At 43.1% G+C, this 14,353-nt stretch overlaps 3 protein-coding genes across 10 annotated transcripts in view; 1 reads left to right on the top strand and 2 right to left on the bottom strand.

The window, feature by feature from the left end:
• The window catches only part of shank2b (SH3 and multiple ankyrin repeat domains 2b), a 125,512-nt gene extending 125,174 nt beyond the window's left edge, over positions 1-338 (top strand). The window contains exon 16 of the transcript XR_001290549.1: positions 285-338. The gene's annotated coding sequence lies outside the window, so the exon portion shown is untranslated. The remainder of the gene's footprint in view (positions 1-284) is intronic.
• On the bottom strand, positions 146-8,497 carry LOC102207650 (uncharacterized). 6 transcript variants are annotated; one of them, XM_005747579.1, is made up of 9 exons: positions 8,288-8,497; positions 7,610-7,736; positions 6,636-6,705; positions 6,405-6,514; positions 6,222-6,319; positions 6,030-6,144; positions 5,868-5,924; positions 1,234-1,281; positions 146-713 (listed from the first exon to the last, which is right to left on the bottom strand). In XM_005747579.1, exons 1-9 carry the CDS (start codon positions 8,371-8,373, stop codon positions 186-188), a joined length of 1,239 nt encoding a protein of 412 aa, XP_005747636.1. In that variant the 5' UTR covers positions 8,374-8,497; the 3' UTR covers positions 146-185. The 6 variants fall into 6 exon arrangements, with proteins under 6 accessions (XP_005747636.1, XP_013769949.1, XP_005747637.1 ...); XM_013914495.1 differs by having other exon boundaries at positions 5,868-6,144; XM_005747580.1 differs by lacking the exon at positions 5,868-5,924.
• Positions 8,498-9,369: 872 nt separating this feature from the next.
• Positions 9,370-14,353, bottom strand: part of cttn (cortactin) — a 16,241-nt gene continuing 11,257 nt past the window's right edge. For all 3 annotated transcript variants that reach the window (XM_013914485.1, XM_013914483.1, XM_013914484.1), the window contains 6 exons: positions 13,309-13,364; positions 13,166-13,235; positions 12,823-13,064; positions 11,865-11,994; positions 11,344-11,412; positions 9,370-11,171 (listed from right to left, as the gene is read on the bottom strand). In XM_013914485.1, coding sequence (XP_013769939.1) covers positions 11,035-11,171; positions 11,344-11,412; positions 11,865-11,994; positions 12,823-13,064; positions 13,166-13,235; positions 13,309-13,364 — 704 coding nt within the window. In that variant the 3' untranslated portion in view covers positions 9,370-11,034. The remainder of the gene's footprint in view (positions 11,172-11,343; positions 11,413-11,864; positions 11,995-12,822; positions 13,065-13,165; positions 13,236-13,308; positions 13,365-14,353) is intronic.

The following is a 14,353-nucleotide window of genomic DNA, read 5'->3' as shown; positions in this document are numbered from 1 at the left end:
CTATTCTATTATTGCAGCGTCTTTACCTTACAATAAGTGCCTTTGGGCACGGCACTATGTAAAATTGAACTGAAATTGAAAAACTAAATGCGTCTAGGTCAAATGCAGGAAAGCTTGAAACAACACAGACAAGTTAGAATGGCCTAAAATAATTTATTATCAAATTAACAACATTTTATATTTATTTAGTCCTGATTTACTTCAAGGGTGCTAACATTTAGCTCTTGACACGCAGCACTTTTTTTCTCATGTGTGCGTTTTCTGTTTTGTGCTGTTTCCTTCAGCTCGGCCACCACCCTGCACATCACATATTTATTCACGGCGACCCTCTCGATGGCCTTTGAGTGGGCAGGATGGATGCGGTGGAGCTCACTGAAAGCACCGCTGGCTCTGAGGTAGGCCTTTAATTTCTTCGGGGCCATTGCATTTGGGGGGATTTTTTGGATGACGCTGTCACATTTCGAAATGCATTCTTTGAAAGCTTCGGATGGATGAAGCAGCCGGGCAGAGGTTGTGCTTTTCTTCACAGCTGAGACGGCATCCTTCTCCATCCGTGTGTGATAGTTGTGCTCAGTGTCATTGGTCTCCACAAGCAAACTTTCACATTTGGTACAAGCACTGACTTCTGGATCTTGAGCCACTTTCTGCACCACCCATCCAGCTACATCAGCAAGTTTCTCCTCCTCACCTCTCTCTGGGTCAGCTGGTGTGTCCTAAAAAAAAGAACCGTTAGTGAAAGCTGAACTATTACAAAAATGTGTTGACCATGTTCACCATTTCTCCTAACCCCAGTCAGAGAACCCACAGAGACACAGAGAGCACGCAAACTCCTCACAGAAAGGTTCCAGACTGCATTTGAACGCAGCATCTTTTTATTGTGAGGTGACCGAGCCAACTACTACAGTTCGAGTCATTTAAAGTAAACCGTCTGAAAGTCTGAAGCTATGATTCTCTTCAAGTGAGGGTGTTTGAAGATCTCAGGCATTTATTCTCGTCGACAGTCTCAAAGCCAAAACTCACTGAAATCTTAAAGCTGATCCTTAATTTAAAAAAAAGGTTTCATATCTTTGTTTTGCCCTCACATTTTTTTTCTTATACAGACACAAGAACGTTTGAGCCTCGACTTTTTTTCAGCTCTTCAGCTCAGAGAGCGCAAACATAAATAATTAAAACATGCACAGCTCAATTGCCTTGATTTGCTAAAAACACACTCTTCACTGTTACTGTCATCACCTTCTGACTGGCAGGCCATCCCAAAGGCTCCCGATCCTCCTCTTCACTCTAGTTTAAGAAAGAAATACAGTTTCATTCACAAACAAGTAATAACAGAGTGATCATTCACACAATGGCCTGAAGTGAGGTTCATTCTTTTACTGAAGACATTTAAAAGTCTCTCTCAGACACGCATTCAATTGGAACATATGTGTGGCATCTTTGACCAGGTACAGTCTAACAAAGTGAACATTTTTACATTCAGCCATGACCATATGGTCATTGATATGGTCATTTGGCACAATGTGCTATTCCCATTTTATTACGCTACCTGAAATCTAAATTGCTCAGTCTGAGCCAGTCCCACCAACGTACGCCATCTGATCCTTCGTAATTATTCTCCCCTGACACCACGTTGTGTTTTCGTGTCTCCTTCAGACTTCACCTTCTTCCACTCTGTCACTTTGTGTTCCTCCCTCTTCTTGAAGTGTTTAACACAGCAATTTCCATTCTTTTTACAAAATCCACTACCATGTGTAGGGTTGTTACCTTAACTACCTAACTACCGTATTTTCCGCACTATAAGGCGCACTTAAAATCCTTTAATTTTCTCAATAATCTACAGAGTGCCTTATGTATGAATTCTGGTTGTGCTTACTGACCTCGAACCTTTTTTGATGCGGTACACGGCGCTTAAAAAGTTGTCAAAAATGTTTTAGTACGACTTTGGTAAGCTATGAAGCCGAACCGCTTGATGGATTGTTGGAGCATTACGGCTACCGTAGTCAGGAGCCTCGCGGATTAATCTGGGTCCTAAACTCCGTCCTCTTCAGGTCTCAAAGTCAAACAAACACTGCAGCATCACTGAGAGTTACAAACTGTCTAAATTCTTTCATCTGTAATAAAATGATCAGCGTTGCTGCTTTACCAGGTGTAACAATTAAGTTTAACATCCAGGCATCCATGAAAACAGGATTTATTAAATGTAAAAGTTAGCAGGAAGTTAGCTCACTAGCTAAGCACGATATAGCATGTTCTGACTGAGAGATTTCTGATAACATTCAAACGTACAGCTCTGCTATCACTTCCAACATAAATGAAGACAGAAAACTAAACAGCAGTGACGTTTGTAGGGTTACTGAAGTTGGGCTAGCTGGTATAGAGATTGAAAATGTGACGTCATTCAGGGGTAAAACTGCAAAGGATTCTGGGAACTCATGGCAAGAGGTACTAGCGCACGCAGGCTTTCAATTGAAATTACATTACACAGCGATAAAAAGAAACACAAAAAATGGCAAGAAGCTGTTGTATTATTAACTGCAATAGCCGGTCGCATGACAGCCACGGGAAGCCGACGGGTAAAGACATCAGTTTTTATCAGATTACGTCGTTTCATGGGCTGCATCCTCCTGAGGCCGCATTTGTAGACAGATTACGTCACAGCGACGCGACGAAGGCTGTCCAAATTCGTAGACTCTTCCGAATGCAGCCGACAAATGCGTCCTCCTTTTCACCGAATTTGAAGGATGGGTCAGGTGTGTCCTTCGTGGCCTACCATATCCCAGAATTCATAGCGCGGCCCAGCCAAACTCCAGTTTCCAACAATGGCGGCCACTACTAAGTTTTAAAATTACTCTTACTAATCTTTCTGGGTCACAAAATAAACTTTTAACATATTTTCAGGCGAGAAAGTAGCTGTGTAAACATCAAATATCTGCTCGGTTTATCAAGATATCGCATATTTGCAAAAGTGCTTCGACATTTTCGGAGACGTCTGCTACCCACCAGCTCGATAGCTAGTCGGGAGCTTGAGGGTCACTGAAGCCGCCGAGAACGGCACAACTCCCGGTACATCATTTTCAGATCACTTTCGCTACTCAGGTTAAACGTAATATATAAGTCACTTAGACAACCTAAAAGTGTTATTGTTGGGCTTTTTTCAGTGTTTTATTTGTTCGTGAGTTAATCGGTTTGGCTGAGATTAAAGTTATTAGATTAGATAAAATAAAACTTTATTAATCCCCCGGGTGGGTTCCTCCTTGGTTTTCACACAGCTGACTGAACGTCAAACAGAAAACTGATTAAACAGAAGTATGAGACGGTCGAGAATTTACGCCAGTGTCCTGTTATATTTTGGATAGCAAGGAGCAGACAGACGAGTTTATTAAACTCCACCGAGACAGCGGTGACGCTAATCTGAAGGCTAGACCGTCCAATTTCCCCAACCGTTTACTTCCGGCCTACCCGACCTTCTGAGGACCTGGCCCACGTACACCGCGAAGGCCGGGTCCTCAGGAGGATGCAGCCCATGAATTTGGACACGACCCTTGTGTTTGTTTTGATTCGTGGCCTTCTCAAATGGTGCCGCGCTCCCACAATGCATTGTGGCGTTACGTCAACTCCAAAGCTACGTTTGCTACGTGATCACTAGCTACACAGCTATGTTAGCATAACATAAATGCAGTGAAGCTGGAGGATGAACTCGCTTTTTCCACTCAATAAATGTTAACCCGAGGGTTCCCGATGGTTAGGGACAAATGCAATCGCATGGCAGGATGCTGTAAAAGGACCAATCTTCAGTCAGGAGAACAACTGAGATAATCCATCCACAATACGAGGTTAGTCATTAATATACTGCAACAACATGGGAACAGAGCAGCTGCCAGAGAATTCAGCATTAATGAATCAATGGTACAGAAGTGGAGGAAGCAAGAAGAATGAGCTGAGTAAAGTTTGACTTATCTGACTGCTTTGTTTCACTTAATGTGCCTTATGGTCCGAAAAATACGGTACTCCTCTTCTCCTCTGTTCTGTGGACAGCTACAGGTACCTTGGTGTTCATCTGGACAATAAACTGGACTGGACTCATAATTCAGATGCTCTCTACAGAAAAGGGCAGAGCAGGCTGTTTTGCTCTTTTGGAGTGAAGGACCGACTCCTGAAGACCTTCTATGACTCTGTGGTGGCCTCAGCCATCTTTTACGGTGTGGTCTGCTGGGGACAGGAAGAGACCGAAGAGGCTGGAGGGCCAGCTCTGTTCTAGGACGCTCTCTGGACCCTGTGGAGGTGGTGAGTGACAGGAGAATGGCGGCTAAGCTGTCATCGCTGTTGGTCAGCATCTCCCAGCCCGTGCAGGAGACTCTGACATCACTGAGCAGCTCCTTCAGTGGCAGCTGCGGCACCCACGATGTGGGACGGAGAGACTCCGCAGGTCTTTCCTTCCTACTGCTGTCAGACTCCACAACAAAGATTTCGCAGCTGACCAAACACACACATCTACACAGGTGCAATAACACTAAGTAATTTTTTTTCTTCTGACAACGTAGTATTTTATTCTATTGTATATAGTGTTTTATTCTTATTATCTTATCCTAATCCAGTGTTTTTCTTAATTTTTGCTGCTGTAACTTTGCACTGTCCACTTTCTGCTGTGACTGAGCCTTTATTAGTGGGACTAATAAAGGCTCATCTTATCTTATCTTGTTCCCTTCAGCTACATGTCCACTGATGTGTGCTCCAATCACCATTCTCTACCACTTCATCCAACTTACTCCAGAATCCCTCTGTCCCTGTTAACATCAGACGTGTGGGGCATCCTGTCCTCACCTTCAGAACACTACTGCCATACTCTTCCTATCTACACTATGATAGAACAGTTTGAATCCACCTCTAGTGCTCCAGGCCTTGCTTCCCTTCCACCTCATCTCTTGCACACATAATAATATCAAACTTCGTTCTCTCCAAAATGCTCAGTATGTTGGATTTATCTATGCTTGGGACCGCCACTAGAAGTATACTGGGTCAAGTCCCCATCAAAAGAAAACCCAGTAATCTGGTATCTCAAATTATTAGAATATCTGATGTCAAGTTTGAGTAATTTACTATTTAAACTGTAGAATTACTACAATAGAAATACTGTATTTCAGTAAATGTGACCCGCTTACTTGACAGTTGTCTGGTTGATGATCATTAGTAGGTAAGAGTGCTGGATCAAAGCATATTAATGGAAAACAGACTGGAAGAGGAACATACAGCAGGAAAAGGTGCTCAAGCACAGGGATGACCTTCAGAGGATTGTCAATGACATTTGAGAGATCTTCCTTAGAGATCTACTAAGGAGAAAAAAACTGAACCCATGCTCAGTAATTCGGATTCAGAAGTCTGGAGGAAGACCGGAGAGGTACAGGATCCAAGGTCTCTGCGGTCTGTGATGGTTTGTGATGCTATGCCATCTGCTGGTGTGGGTAGTGGTTAGTCCACTTTGTTTTATCAGGTCCAAAGTCAACGCAGAAGATTTCAGAGGACTTCATGCTTTCATCAGCTATTACACTTTATGGAGATTCCTTTTGCAGCAGGACTTAGCCTCTGTTTATGTGCTACAACTATGACCTGATGGTTTGCTCACCATGTTATTGTTGTGCTTGATTGGCCAGCCAACTTGACTGACATGAATCCCTCTGAGAATCTGTTGGTTAATGTTGAGGTGCTGGAGTTCTGATTTTCATAAGCTACAAACCAAAATCTTAAAATTAAAAAAGGCTGAAAATATCTAAGGAATCTAGAATATGTGAAAGTTGACCTCCTGGAACTAAATCATGAAAAAAGAGAACTTCTTTAAAGTATCCAGATTTTTTCGTTAGTACATTCAAACTTACTGGACTCGCTTCCTGACTGACCACCTGGTGCCTCCTCAGAGTGGTTGAAGACGGTAACTGAAACATTTTTTGGAGTTCAGAGTAACAGCTTGGGCTCTGTTTGTACAGCTGGATTGCCATGTCCTTTTGTTTCTTGTCATATCTCTGGCCGTGTTTCCTCACCTTGGCCATGGCTATTTGCTTGTCAAAGAACTCCTTTGCTGCCTGTGGAAGGCAGTCGGAGGCAGCAGTCAGCTGATCGCCTTGGTCATCGCTACTGTTCTGCTGCTGTTCGAGTCTGAAATGAAGCACATTCATATTTACTAAATGTACTGTTTTTACTGCAATGACACATATAACCGAACTGCTACATACTTTCTTTTCAGTTCTCTGATTTTGCTGTTCATGCGGAACTTCATCAGCCGCATTCTGGCCCTCTCTCTCTGCAGACTGCTTTTCAGATCCTTGATTTTCTAAAAGTGTATTAAAAGATATTTATAGTTTCTATGAAAACAACATATTTCAATAGAAAAGCAGGATTCTTTGATTCTGTTTGACCTCATCCTTCTCTGCCAGCAGCTTGTTAAACATTGCCACGACCTGTTCATATGGGGGTGTGTCTTGCAGAGGCACTGGAGCATGAACATCAGTAGAAGGCATCTCCAAATCTAGAAGAACACAATTTCAAATGTTACTACAGCACCAGAAAAGTTACACACAATATGTTTTTAAAAACTGTCTGTCAGAGACAAAAGAATGTAAACCATTATTCTCACTGAATGTCTGTACCTCTCTGTTCCTCCTTTATAGTGTGCAGAAGGATGGGGACGGCTTCAGGAGCCAGACGTTTTCTTCTACCCTTAAAAAACAAAGTGCAACTTTAAGAGAGTCTGCACCAACAAGTAATAAACTTCTATGGTAAATGGCCTGTATTTATATAGCGCTTTACTATTCCCTAAGGACCCCAAAGCGCTTTACATATCCAGTCATCCATCCATTCACACACTGGTGATGGCAGCTACATTGTAGCCACAGCCACCCTGGGGTGCACTGACAGAGGCGAGGCTGCCGGACACTGGCGCCACCGGGCCCTCTGACCACCACCAGTAGGCAACGGGTGAAGTGTCTTGCCCAAGGACACAACGACCGAGACTGTCCAAGCCGGGGCTCGAACCGGCAACCTTCCGATTACAAGGCGAACTCCCAACTCTTGAGCCACGATCGCCCTCAAGAGTTGCCTCTATAACATCTGTATGTACAAATTGGTCTGTATGCTGCACCCATTACAAAAGAAAAGGGTGCTTTCAGCTAAATGAAGGCACCTGTGTGATATAAACCGTCAGGACAGCAGGTTACAAGCTAGCAGCAAATGTGCTACTGCCTAATACGTGCAGGTGAATAGTGGCTTTGTGAAAAAAAACTCACATCTGTGAATGAAACTAAGACAGCATGCTTCACACAGAGACTTGGGCCGGCTGCCCCTCCTCCAGCCGGTTCTTCCTGTTAAAAAGGATGTTTTCTTTCCCACTGTTGCCAAGTGCTCACTCATAGGGGTTGTAGGGTCTTTTCTCATAGAATATAAAGCACTGTTGTTCTGATTTTGCTTTATATAAATGGAATAAAATTGAAATGAAGTGTTGGAACTGAGTCTGAAATCCTGGAGATCGATTGTTAACTTTATTACAAGAAATACTTGGAAGCAAAAAGAAACAATGGGCTGCTTTCTGCCTTCCTGACCCACATCTGTGAGAAACAGGGTTTACCTTTGAGTTTATGTCCTTTGGCCTGAAATGTTGTTCGCAGACCACATACCCAGCTCTGTCGGACTCTTCTCTCGTCATGTCGGGGGATAAGTCTGCCCTCATCAAATTAAGAAGCCATTTCCGCCTCCTGTATTAATTATTCACATTGCTTCAAAAACAAATCAGATCAGCTTCACAGACTTCTTCTGCATGTTTCGCTTTACACGTGTCTAAGAAACAGCTGTTCGCGCATTACTTATGCCACATTTCTGCCTGACGTCATTACGTAAAATCAGAAGTGATTTAAACCAAAGTATTGCTATGTGACAGTTACCTTGGTAACGCCTCGAGGCACCTTTGCTAAAGAAAAACGAATTTGGATGTTTTTTTTTTAAAGGTCAGTAACCAGGTAAAGCGCTTTTATAACCCTTGACTGGTGACTGTGCGTGGAGTTTTTCGCCCTCCGTGAACATTATAAAGCTAAATCAAAATGCTACGTAAGTACCTGCAGACGTTACCAAGATGGCTGCCGAGTGGCGAGGTTGCTTTAAGGATGAATCACCTAACGGGACTGAGCTGATGTGATTAAATACCACAGAGTAAGAAACCTTGCGTATCTCCGCTGATGTAAGTCTTTAATGACTTGTCTGTTGACGAAAACACGTCATTTAAAACATTGTGATTTTGTGACTAAGTTACCTTGTACTGTCCTTTGGGAATGCGAAAAACGAAAGCCCACAGCCCACTCGATTATTACAGCCGCAGAAAGCACACAAACGTGGCATGCTAACTTGTTATTGTATCCACGTTGTACTAACTAATGCTCATACAACAATTACATTTGATTTTGCAAAAACTGAAGTCCATTAAGCCGCCATCTTGGTAACGCATCCGGGCAGTTATAGCGCCTTCACGTCGTGTCGGAAAAATAAGTTTCCTGCTGTTCCAAGAAGACTGCTGCTTTATAACACATTCACCTGTTCAGCATGGTGCAAGAGTCTGACTGACCCTTCATTTCTTTAGAAATAGGTGCAGTGATTTACTAAAACGTGCAAGTATAGCAAACATAAATGCAAAATATAATGTATAATCCTAATAAGGCATAAAATGATAGTATATATTTAATTATATGGAGTCCGTCGGTGACTAAGAATTTCTAGGTGCAAAGTATTCTGTATGCTTTGAACACAAATTCAATGTGAAGTTCTTGTGTTCTCAAATACAGTAATTTGCAGGACAGCTTAACCTATTCAAGTGTGAAATGTTCAATATCTTTTTAATGCATGTGTCTCAGATCCCAATTCATTTTGATAAAAAAAGACCAGTGAAATTCAGGCTTTTAAGTCTTTGTGATAATCTGAAACACTGGTGCACGGTCTTTTCAGTGTGCAAAAAAATAAATAAATGTGATAAATGAAACTAAAATCTATTAGCAATCATATACATGTCCACACTTTGGAGATGAACGAACTCTGCACACATTTAACAAAATTATTTTCCAAGTTGTAAATGGAGTCCCATCTGGAAACTTAAGTTTTAATACAACCAACATTTTCCAAGAGTGTCACAAGATCAAAATAATATGTATGATACTGTAAATGATGTAACCTGTCCTTGTTTGCAGTCACAGCAGTACTGGATGCATTTGCCCAAAATCGTCTACAGATATCATGACATCACTGCAATTTGTTAAACCCCCGATAATTTTTAAATGAATGCGAGACGTTCACTTAAAAATTAACACCAACTAAAAGCCTGAGGGCAAAAAAACCATAAACAAGCTTATTTAGTTTATTTATTGAAACTAAAAAATAAAAAGAACAAGCAGGTAATAATGTGACTCAAGCAAACAGAGGTACAGATAATACATTTAAAAAGGTCACTTTTTTAATTATAAAACCCAGAAGATGAATAAACGAAGAAACTCTCACACGCACGCACACACCTGTGGAAGCTACACTACTGCACTCCACAGACGAGCAGTTTGTCCAGCCTGCTGCCTGTTGGGAATTATTCATGTTTGGAGAACAGACTGAAGCCCTGTCCCTCAACATCAGCTGGATACATTTCCACAGGTCATCGTCATTGCCGACAACGAGAGGTCGCACGCACCGCTGGGTCATAGCGAAGGATGTCAGCTAGGCTCCAGAGCAGTCATCACAAAGCTTCACGTGTATATCAACATGACGCACAAAAACCTCCAAGCATTCCCAGCGACAAGAAAAGAAACCCTATAAAAGTCCTGTCCACCTCCACAGAAGAACACAGTGACGGAACAAAAACCCTGCTTTTATATCTAGGACTTCTTTCAAGCATTATAAAGTATGAGCTCTATGTACATGATTCAAAGCATGAAGTCTATGATTCAGCACTGCAGAATAGAATTCAAATAACACTGTGTCTTTATCTGGTGATTCACCCAAGTAGCACAAATGAATCTCTGGTGTTTCTGTGATTCTGAGAACAACTTAATAAAGGTAAGTTTTCTCCAACAGACACAAAAAGACTTATTCGTACTACACGAAGCTTTAAACCATCCTCAGATTTCATCAGCATGCACAGTTACAGTTGGAAGGGGGGTTTGGACTCCTGTGCAACACCGCAAACTACAAACACTAAACAAGAAGCAAATGGGATCATTGGGTCATTGGACTGGACAGAATATAACCATTAATATACATGATAATCCAAAGAGGAAGGGAGATTTGTCTCACTTCAAACTTCTCCTGCTTAAATTAAGGTTGAGCTACTACACAGTGAGCACCCTGAGCTCTGTGCACATCGTTTCAGATGTTATAAGCTCGATTTAGCCATTTCTCTGCTCTTTGGTGAGACTGAGGGTACTCTTCATGATGCAATCACTGCATTTCCTCACACCAACTCCTCCAGCTGCTTTTCAGGCTGGAAGATGTTGATGGAGGGGGAACCATCTGCAGGCCACAGGACCGGGGGGAGAATAATTAGCCAATAATTATTCACTGACATACGGAGAAGCAACAGTGCCTGATCAACACCTTGTGAAGCTGAACATGAAAAAAATATATTTAAAGCTGCAAAATGCAAGCTGGGACTGCATGACTGGTGTTAAAAAGTGAAATCAGCCCAGTCTCCAAATAAACTATTGGTTGCATCTTGTAGCTTTAACTCCTGCTAAACAGAGGTGCAAAGCTTTGTGCCGCGTTAAGCCGAGTATTCAGTCAGATAACCGGTTCTCCATTTTGTCTCCGATTTAAAAATAACTGAATAGATAGGAGAGAAGAAGAAGAAAAGCTGTGAGGAGCTCAGACATCTAGCATTGTGTCGGAACACTAAGATGACGCGAAGAGAGGGAGGGAAAAATAAAAAAAAGAGAGGAAAAAAAAGACCCAGGTGTGAGAAGGACAGTATCTGAAAACGTCTCCCTCCCCTTTTTTGCAAAAGCACGGGCAGACGGGTCATCATCGTCATCACTGCCGAACCTCCACATAGTTGGCTGGGAAAAGGCCGTAAGCACCTCTGCACACGCCTCGCCACCAGCCCTCGTCGATCATCTCAATGTTGGTGATGATGTCGTCGGGGTCAAACGAAATTTCGTCGTCGCCCGCTGAAATGGGAAGACATTCATGAGGAAGGAGCTCTAAATGTCTCAAGAGCTTACTGTTGATACGATAATGGTCAAAAACAAAAACAAACTGATCCTCTAAATAATTTCATCCAGGATCTAAAGTGCACTTTGATTCTTCTATAAAGGACGTACACATATATACATAAACTACCTGCTTGATAGTCATATAGGGCCACAGCTGTCACCCCAAGGTCCTCCCCGTAGTCGTACTGCTGCGTGTCTGCAATTGAACAGTAGTTTAAATAAAAGCTTACAGAGCAATCAGGTGGTTCTACACTACAAGGAACTCTAACCTACAGATTAACAAAGACATGACGGTGCTATAAATGCTGTTTTTTCAACTAATTCCTTATTCACACAAATCTTTGTTTAATACTGTTTTAAAACAAAGTGTCATTTTCTACCTTTAGAAAATAAAATAAAACAAAAAAACAATTTCATAGCAAACAGCAGTTTGTCAGATGAAATGTAAGTAAAAGAATCATGAGTGTAACAGGTTTTAGTCCCTTCTTGGCTCCTGTGTCCAAAGTAGAAAGCTACACTGCATTAATGCCGTCCTGTAATGCAGTGTAAGCATTCCTGTGTGAACGCCAGAGGGGAAAAGCCACCAATAATAATAATAATAATAATAATACTAATAATAATTAAAATAAATAAAATAAAGAGCTTCACCTTCTGCTGCAGACTCCTTGGGGTTCTGGTACAGATCATCGTGCGGTGTGTAGTGGCTCTGTGGCTCTGCCTCATACAGCTGCCCTCCATTCTCAGCGGTGTCGTAGGCCTCCTCCTCCTCCTCCGTGTTCTAACACAGTAAACACAGCATGTTAAAGACTGCAGCACTCATGTTAGAGAGAGAGTGCTGATTTGGAGAGCTAGTTTATACTATCGCCAAACTATACTGTAATAGTATTAGTAAGGTTTACCAGACACAGTAGCGTCTGAAACAACTCCAGTCCCAACAAGTTACCGTTTCTCCTGATCAAATTAGGTTTTTATATGTTAAAAAGGTTTAGGTCAGGTCTTCAAGACCTGAAGACAATGTTTTAAAGTTTGGTGTCATGTATACTACATGCATGCATCCAAGCTTTTCCTGGATAATAACACGATGATGATGATAACAATAATAATCCACTGTTGGTCTAAAACACAGCGGTGCCACAAAGAGTGATGCAAAAGTGTCTGTGTGTTAATGGGCGATCGTGGCTCAAGAGTTGGGAGTTCGCCTTGTAATCGGAAGGTTGCCGGTTCGAGCTTGGACAGTCTCGGTCGTTGTGTCCTTGGGCGAGACACTTCGCACGTTGCCTACTGGTGGTGGTCAGAGGGCCCGGTGATGCCAGGGTCCTCTGTCAGTGCCCCAGGGTGGCTGTGGCTACAATGTAGCTGCCATCACCAGTCTGTGTGTGTGAATGTGTGGCTGACTGGATGCTTTGGGGTCCTTAGGGACTAGTAAAGCACTATACAAATCCAGGCCATTTATGTGCCGAGTTCTCTTCCTGGGAAACAGTCTTTGTATAAAAACTTTGCAATCGCAATCAAGTCCTGTAAAAAACATTCTTTGCGTCTCTACATTGGCAGCGTCACAGTGAGCTTTAGGCCTAAACCTAAGCATTCAAAAATCACTACGACTCACCCCGTGGCTTCTAACTGGTTGAACCGCTGGAGTCGGGCTTGGGGTCGGACTGGGACTTGCAGCAGGGACAGGAGACGGGGCTTTGGCAGTCTCTTCAATTTGGCGGCGCGCTGCCTCCTGCTCTTGCTGCTCCTTGGCCTGACGACGCAGCCGCTCCTCCTCAGCCCTCTTTCTGTCCTCCTCCTCTTTCTGCTTGGCGATGTTCTCAAAGCGGGCCTTGATGCTTCCTGTGCTGCTGGCACCTGATGAGAACGATTGGGAACGGGGAGGAAACAAAGTGACGTCGACTACCTAGTTTCCTCAAGTTGTGACTAACAGACGGCTGATGATGAACGATGCTCACCGGCCTCCACAGGTTTGGTTTTCTGGTAAGCTGGAGTCAGCTTCTCCACATCCTCGAATGTGCTCGCGCTCTGCTCGATGTCAGACGTAACATGTAAGACAAGGCCCTCTACAGAAAAGTACACACAAACACGGAGTCCTTACCTTATCCATGCGATCATTCTGGACCCCAAACTTCCCTCCAAAGCCTTTAGAATAATCTGGCAACAAAGAGGAGAAAAAGTGAATGTTACTTTGTGTCTAAGGACTCAACCACAATGTGCATCACCAGAGCCTGTGCTCCAGAGGAGAGCTGAAACGCACTCTCTGGTCCGAGTTCAGCTGAAGCACACTGTAGGTTGACTGGGCCGACTGAAGATGTGCAAGAATCAAAGAAGCAGGAGGAAAACGAAACGGGCTGACAGGAGAATGCTGACACAAGGAAACATTTGTTCATGCGGCCAACTCAGCTTAATCTCTGCAATGAAGAAGAGCTGTGTCCGTGCAACAATAGCAGGAAGCCTTCGTTTTAAAGAATAAATCAGAAATATGCAGTGTGGTCATACAGAATCATGCACAAAATATATGCATAAGCAAAACAAACAGCATCACGGCAGTGCCACAAACAGCCAGGGGTGGTGAACAGGGAAGGCCGAGGCGATATGATAGCTGCTTTCAAGTTATTCACGGGAACTGCCCCCTAATTGGCCCTTTGGACATTTTGTTTGCTGCGTTTATGGTTTCACTGCCTTTTACGTGGAATTTGCTGATATGATTGACAGAAGCAGTCTGCTGTTTGTCCCCCCGACAGACATCCTCGTAGGGTCTTCCTGCAGCTGGATAAAAGATCCAGGCTGCAAACCACACAGTAGGGCTGGGCCATATCATACCGTCCACGGTAATACCGGTGTAATGTTGGGCAACGATAAGAAAATGAAATATCGTGATAGAATATGGGTAAACACGCATGTGCAGTGCCTTTGTTTTCATATGCACATGGCGGAAAAAGCATTTCGGCGACGGAGAACGAGGAGGGTGAAAGCAGATCGTTGAGTGAAACGGATGAACCAGAACTGGTTTGTAAAATGCTGCAGCTTCAGTGGTGTGGAACTGGTTTAGCTTTCGTCCGTCAGATACACAACAAAGCACAATTTTTGGTAGCGCATGCTAGCGGGCCGTCGTTATTACCGTGTTGTTTGGAAAATACGGC

This window comes from Pundamilia nyererei, unplaced genomic scaffold (assembly GCF_000239375.1).
Source record: "Pundamilia nyererei isolate P.nyererei 1_Seehausen unplaced genomic scaffold, PunNye1.0 scaffold00200, whole genome shotgun sequence".
In the NCBI taxonomy this organism is placed as follows: domain Eukaryota; kingdom Metazoa; phylum Chordata; class Actinopteri; order Cichliformes; family Cichlidae; genus Pundamilia; species Pundamilia nyererei.
This window is presented reverse-complemented; position numbering and strand designations above follow the sequence as displayed.